This window comes from Molothrus aeneus, chromosome 30 (assembly GCF_037042795.1).
Source record: "Molothrus aeneus isolate 106 chromosome 30, BPBGC_Maene_1.0, whole genome shotgun sequence".
In the NCBI taxonomy this organism is placed as follows: domain Eukaryota; kingdom Metazoa; phylum Chordata; class Aves; order Passeriformes; family Icteridae; genus Molothrus; species Molothrus aeneus.
In genome coordinates, this window is record NC_089675.1 from 3,271,274 (window position 1) to 3,278,320 (window position 7,047).

Sequence of the window (7,047 nt, forward strand, 5' to 3'; positions counted from 1 at the left end):
GTGCGTCACCAACATCTTGATCCATATTCACCTGCCCTACCACCACTGCACACGGCAACACTGGTGCCATCTCCTTCACCTAATGCAGGTCAAAGTCTCCTGCACCTGGAGATGATCCCAAAGGAACCTTAGAAGCAGCAACTTAATTGCATTGGTTGGTCCAAGGGATGCGACACCTTCTGTCTAGTGGAAGGTGTCCCTGTTCATGGCAGGGGTTTGGAATTGAATGATCTTTATGGTCCCTTCCAATCCAAACCATTCCATTATTCAAAGATTCCAGGTCTCCAACCTGGATTCTTATTTCTCATTGTTCAGCTGGAGGATCCAGACCTCCACCATTCCAGATATAGGCTTGTGCCTTCAGGGGAGAGTCAAGAGCATCATCTGAGCTGGGGCACCTGCCCTGATCCATCCCCAACACTGATCTGCTCCCTCAAAACATAGGGACAGGCAGGAGAAAAACCCCCTCTCCCACCCTGCCCAGAGCAGCTCCTAAAGCAACAACACGACAATCGTGAATATTTATTTATCTGCAATTTATTGGGAATGGAAACATCTCGAGGAAGGAGGGCAGCCCACAGAGGAGGGGGGGAGGTGGGGACACTACACTGTGTCATGGGAGCTGGGCACTGAAGGACAGTTTTGTTCTCCTTAGGAATAGTCCAGGTGTGTGTGCGGTGTCCCAGGTGTCACTGAGAGCTGGGACTAGTGGACTGGAAGCTGTAGCTCCAGGGAAGGTGTGCTGGCAGCATGCCTGGGGCTCCCAAGTAAGCAAAGCTGCCCAGAAGCTCGACCCTGGGCCACGTCCTCCCTCCAGCCACTGCCTGAGATGCCCCCTCCCCAAGGGATGAGTCCCACTTGCCCCATACCCACTCTGACCCCAAAGGCCTGCAAAGGGAACAGCAGGATGGACACACACAGAAGCACCCCAGGGACACAGAACAGGAGGAGAGAGGAGGAAAGAGGAGTTTTATACACATTTGCCAAAAGAAATGTACAACACAGCAAGGAAGGCAGGGCAGCCCCTCCTGCCGGGCAGCTCCCGGTGCCGGGACACCCACGGCATCGCCACCAAACCACCGGGTGGGACCAGGATCTGGGACAAGCTGGGCAAGAGGGACACAGTTCATCCCATTGCAGGACACCAGAGCTGGGCTTCAGGAGGCTGGGCTGCTGCCAGGGGGAGAGAGGAGGTGCTTCTTTCCTTGTCAACCTTCGGGGCTCAGAATCTCACTCCCGAAGATTTGACCGAGGTGGTGGTGACGCATCTCCGCACGGAGGAGGATCCCCCGCCAGAGCCGCACATCCTTCCGCTTCCAGAGGAGAAGCCACCAGAGTACATTCCTCCCCCCATCCCACAGCTGCCGCCCATGCTGCCTCCTCCAAAGCTGCTGCCTCCTCCGCAGATGCCGCCTCCTCCCATTCCTCCTCCCATGCCGCTGCCGCCTCCGAATCCTCCTCCCATTCCACAGCTGCCGCCTCCGAATCCTCCTCCCATGCCGCTGCCTCCGAATCCTCCTCCCATGCCTCCTCTGCCTCCAGAGACAGTCGTCCTGCCTACCACAGCTGGAAGAGAAGCACAGGTTATGCTCCCATTGCCCAGTCACAGGCTCTGTCTCTGATAAAACAGTCTGATGCTTTTTCTGAAGGACCCCAGGGCAGATACTTACAGACGTTGACGTTGGCCATGCTGTCGTTGCACAGCCTGTGAAGGAAATTGGACATTTTAATTACCTAATAAAAGAGGGGTTGTAAAAACTTTAAACTGTGTTTTGACTGTCCAATCATTTTCCTGGTTCACCCTCGTAAACCACTTTGGAATCACTAAAAGATTGGAGGACAGAAGGTGTTGGCAATTCCTCTTTACAATGAGGTTTCTCCAGATTTGAGGTCCATTAAAAACTCAGCAGTGGCAGACATGGGGCAGCAGCTCTGCCACCTCTAGGGAGCCAGTTAAGGGTTCTGACCCCCAGAATATCCCACAAAGTATCAAGCACAACATTTACCCTTTAGCCCAAAGAATTGGTTTTGGATTTCAGTTAATATTCCAGGTGTAGATCACAGCACCCAATGAGAGCTCAGTTGTTTACCTGTTCTCCTCCCCCTCCAGCAGCTTCCTGTACATGGCAATCTCAACATCCAGTGCGATCTTGATGTTCAGAAGCTCCTGGTACTCCTTCAGCAGGCGAGCCAGCTCCTCCTTGTCCTTCTGCAGGGCACTCTCCAACTCTTCCAGCTTCAACCTGGCATCTTTGAGAGCCATCTCCCCCCTCTCCTCAGCCTCAGCAATGGCTGCCTGCAGCTGTTGGTTCTGGGGAGCATGAAGGGAGCTTTCTCAGACCTCATTTTGTCCCTAATGATCAGTCCTCAGACCCCCAAGAGGAGAAATCAGGAGGCAAATGAACATCTGCATGAAGTGAACTTGGGGTGACAGAAGGTTTCTGCCCCACTCATGGTCTTTTGTGATGCAACCTGCTGCCATCTTCCCCTGAGACACCAACCAGCCCCTTCCTTTCTTCATGTCCTCAATCTCATCCCTAAGACATCAATGAATCCCTACCTGCTTCTTCACGTTCTCAATCTCAGCCCGCAGCCTCTGGACATTCCTGGTCAGCTCCTGGATCTCAATCTTGGTGTTGCGGAGGTTGTCCCCGTGCCGGCCAGCCGTGCTCTGGAGCTGCTCGTACTGATGGCACCAAGAGAGAACAACCCTTCAGTGACACATTCCTGGTGCCTCCCCAGTTTCAAGGCTCAGGTGACACTATGAGGACCCACTGCACTGATGATAGCTGCCCAGCTCAGTGGTCAAGGTGGCTCTGGGACTCAGTCATGGGGTTTGAGCTTTGAAATGGATCTTAGTGACACTATAAAGCATCTCTTTGCTTCTGAAAAGTCACTTGGGCTGGAATTTTCTCATTAAGGTGCATTTTGGGCCATTTTTATTGAGAGGTGCCTTAAGTTTTAGTGTTCATATTGTCCAGATTCTGTACTGCATTAGTATATAACTCTGAACTTCATAAAAAGTGTTAGCAAGTTCTCCTCACAGTTTAGTAAGACAAAACAATCTTTTTCCAGCCCAAAAACCAAGCTTCAGGCCCAAAAAGCACAAATAACAGCGAATTGAGGAGCACAGTCTGGAAGGATGGGACTTCATAACCTGAAGCTGTAATTGGACAATTAACCTCAATATGTAAACGGACCAAAACCTGTAAAAGTGAGAAAACTCATGACCCGTTGTCCATCTTGGGTCCACCTTGGTAGCCCTGGCTGGGCTCTTGTACTGCCCAAGGTGTATCGTTTGAAGGCCTTTTTAATAAATACCTACTTTATTCCTTTAACAGTCTGGCCTCTGTTCTAGGCAGCCTCCCAAGGCATCAGTTTGTGCCACACACCTTGGTGAGTTTGGGACGCATTGGGAACAGTGAGTCAGATCCCTCAAAAGCAGTTCAATCCCTCTGGACCTTCCTTGCACCACAAGCTCCAGCCCCGTTAGCTTAAAAAGGTGTCTCACCCAGACATAAATTATTGTAAATAACCCAGCCACACCCAGGAGTCTCGACTGCTCCCTGACTCACCTGGCTCTGGTACCAGGCCTCAGCCTCAGCCCGGCTGTTCTGAGCGATCTGCTCGTACTGGCGCCGGACCTCCTCGATGATGCTGTCCAGGTCCAGGTGCCGGTTGTTGTCCATGGACACCACCACGGACAGATCCCGGCTGATCGTCTGCATCTGGGACAACTCCTGCAACCAATACATGAGTCAGAGGCACCATCTCAAGCCTAAATCCACCCAGACACCCCGTCCAACCTCAGTGTCCTTGGCCACCACACACCTGATGAAAATTTCAGCCCCCCAGGAGAAGAGAGAGCTCCTACCTCCTCGTAGATGCACCTCAGGAAGTTGATTTCATCTGTCAGAGCTCCCACCCTGGCTTCCAGCTCAACTTTGGTCATGTAGGCACTGTCCACATCCTAAAGGAAAGACCCCACAGAAAATAATATTTTTCCTCTTGGGAATCCTTCAGGCCTGTGGGAATCGCTGTCTGTGCTGAGGGTTTGATGTTATTCACTGGGACATCATTATGTTTATATATAATTCAGTAACCATATATGCAAATAATTAAAAATAAATAATGTTATGGTGTCATCCACTTATGCAAATTGAATATAAGGAGTTCCAGATATCAGCTGGGACATCTTAAAAACTCCACGATTCCCATTCAAGCAGAGGTAAAGCGAAATATTGAGGGATTATTTTGTGATGCCTGTGACTCACCTTCTTCAGCACCACAAACTCGTTCTCGGCTGTTGTGCGCCGGTTGATCTCTTCCTCATACCTATGGAGAGGAAAAGTGCAAATTGTATTCCTGGACTTTCCTGCCTAAGGCCATTAGAAACAAACTAAAAGGGAAAAAATCACTAAATTAAAATATTTAGGCTGAAAAACTATCTCCACTATCACCATAAAAAGCGGTGGGGGAAAATTAAAGTGACCAAAAGGCTGCTTGAGCTGCTCCTGGCTCTGCACTCACTTGGTTTTGTAATCCTCGACGTACTGCTGCATGTTCTGCAGCTCCGATTCCAGCTGGCCCCGCTGTGCCAGGATTGATTCCAGCTGCCTCCGCAGGTTCTGGATGTAGTTCTCAAAGATCACATCCAGGTTCTTCCTGGGCCCTGACGGCCCTTGCTGCTGGAGCAGCTCCCACTTGGTGGAGAGCACCTTGTTCTGCTGCTCCAGGAATCGGACCTACAGCCAAGACACAGAGGACCCACCATCATACAGGAACAGCTCCCACCAAAACATCTCTTGGATCACTCACAAAGATTTGTGTGGTGATCAGAGAACCAATAAACTCTGTTTTTTTAAACTTTCTGTTGGTGCCTAAGCTGCAAAATCAGGAAAAGAAGGAAATTTCTAATATTTTTCTACTCAAAGGAGTTTAAACACATTGCCCTTACTCCAAGTCTGTCCCCATCACAGGTAGTGTGGAAATCTGATATCCAGGCTAGATTTAAAAGCCTGGAGATTTGAAAGAGAAAAATATATAAATTAATACTTAAATGGGAGGTTGTTTGGGCAGAGAGTGGTGGAGGAGGGAGAATCTGTGCCCGAAACCTGCGGAGGTTGAAGGTGTTGAACCTGCTTGAGAGTGTAACCTCAGAGTAGAGCTTGGTGCAACAGGACAGATGAAAGCCCTGGAGACACGGCTTTGATCTTGTGTGGAGGAGAGATTCCCATCTCTTCCCTTAATGAAAAGGCTCTGCTCAATCTTCTCTGCCTGCTGGGATTTAGCTCCAGAAGGACATTTCTGCGCAACTGTAAAGTTCCTCCTAATTTTGGCCTTAATCAGGCACAATCCCCCCCTCTCACCTTGTCAATGAAGGAGGCAAACTGGTTGTTCAGGGTCTTGATCTGCTCCTTCTCCTGGTTTTTAACTTGCTGGATCTGGGGATCAATCTCAACGTGGACCGGGCGTAGGAGGGTCGTGTCAATCTGCACTGGCTGAATCCCAGGACCACCTCTCCCAGGTCCACCCATGCCAAAGCCTGGGCCACTAAAGCCACCCATTCCTCCACCACCCATCCCACCACCAAAGCCACCCATCCCACCACCAAAGCCACCCATTCCTCCTCCACCCATTCCTCCAAAGCCACACATTCCTCCTCCTCCTCCACCCATTCCTCCCCCAAAGCTGCCGAGACCCCCGTAGCTCCCACCAAAGCCGCCCATCCTGCTGCCGTACCCGCCACCATAGCACCCGCCCATGGACATCCTGGCGCTGCCCCCCATGTTGTGGAGGCTCCGGCTGCCGAAGCCCCCGCAGCGTCCTCCACCTCCGAATCCCCTGGACACGGAGTACGAGCTGTAGCTGCTCCTGCTCCGGCCACCACCTCCAAAGCCACCGCCAATTGCAGAGCAGGAGCTAAAGCCCCTTCTGCTCCCCCCTCCGAAGCTCCTGCAGACAGACTGACGAGACATGGCTGGTTATCCTCAAAAGAGCCAAGAATGGAGAAGCTGAGGAACTCGATGGGGTTGTGGGTGAGGAGGTGGATGGAAGAAGGGAAGTCAGTCCCTCTGGCTGGAGGGCAGCAGACGCTCCCTTTTATGTGTTTGTGGAGGTGGGCTGGGTCTGCATGGGCGTGAAGGAGGAGACAGGTCCTGTCTTCATCAGCGTGGCGTGGCTAAAGATTTCCATCTCCAATTTGCCAAACATTGACCCTACCCAGAAACACACCCTCTAATGCAGGAGAAAAAGCAAAAAAGATCCAAATGGAGCTCCCAGCACTCCATGACTAAGGAATCCTACACCTTGTGGAGCAGCAAGAGCCTCCCTGGGATATACAAGGCATTTTTTTCCACCTTTCATCCACTGGGGTTGTTTCCCTGCTTGTGTTTATCTTTAAATCTCTCACTCCAAAGCCCCATTGCAGGCAGGCATTGCGGTTTATGCCAAGTTGTAGCCCGACTTTCACAATTCCCAAAACACACCTAAGTTACACCCTCAGCCTTCTTTTTACTTGGAAAATTGCCTTTGGCTTGGAGAATTGAGTTTCTCAATCTACAGCCAGAGCTCAGCAAATTGCATTTTGATGAGGCTCTGCACCTTTTTGATAAATAAAACCTCACCAGTGACGAGACGTCGGTGTTGGCACTGGAAATTCATTTATTGTTGGACTAATGCATGTCCCACTGTCTTCATGCCAAGATAATCTCAGCACTGGTGAGGAAATACCCTATCCGGGAAACCTGTGTAAGATTTTCTGAAAGCTTCAGGACCATAAGGAGACACCAGGCACCGGCTGCCATGGTGGGACTTGCAGAAAAATGGAGGCACAGCCCCGGGAGTTCAGTGGGAGGAGGGATCCCAAACTTTGCTTCCCACATCACATGCCCTGGAACAATTTAAATGCAATTAATAGAGCTCAACTCATTTATAGAGATGTGAAAATCCGGAGAGCACAGGGCTTGGAGGAATCACCATGCTTTTCAGCCGTTTGACTTATTTTGGTGTTTATATGTAAATATATCTTTGTCAGATGTAGATTTT

At 50.5% G+C, this 7,047-nt stretch overlaps 1 protein-coding gene across 1 annotated transcript; it reads right to left on the reverse strand.

Moving 5' to 3' along the window:
• Window positions 1-1,222: 1,222 nt before the first annotated feature.
• On the reverse strand, window positions 1,223-5,978 carry LOC136567856 (keratin, type II cytoskeletal 6C-like). Its single transcript, XM_066567618.1, has 9 exons — window positions 5,370-5,978; window positions 4,531-4,745; window positions 4,275-4,335; window positions 3,875-3,970; window positions 3,576-3,740; window positions 2,561-2,686; window positions 2,091-2,311; window positions 1,671-1,705; window positions 1,223-1,566 (listed from the first exon to the last, which is right to left on the reverse strand). Exons 1-9 carry the CDS (start codon window positions 5,976-5,978, stop codon window positions 1,223-1,225), a joined length of 1,872 nt encoding a protein of 623 aa, XP_066423715.1.
• Window positions 5,979-7,047: the final 1,069 nt, after the last annotated feature.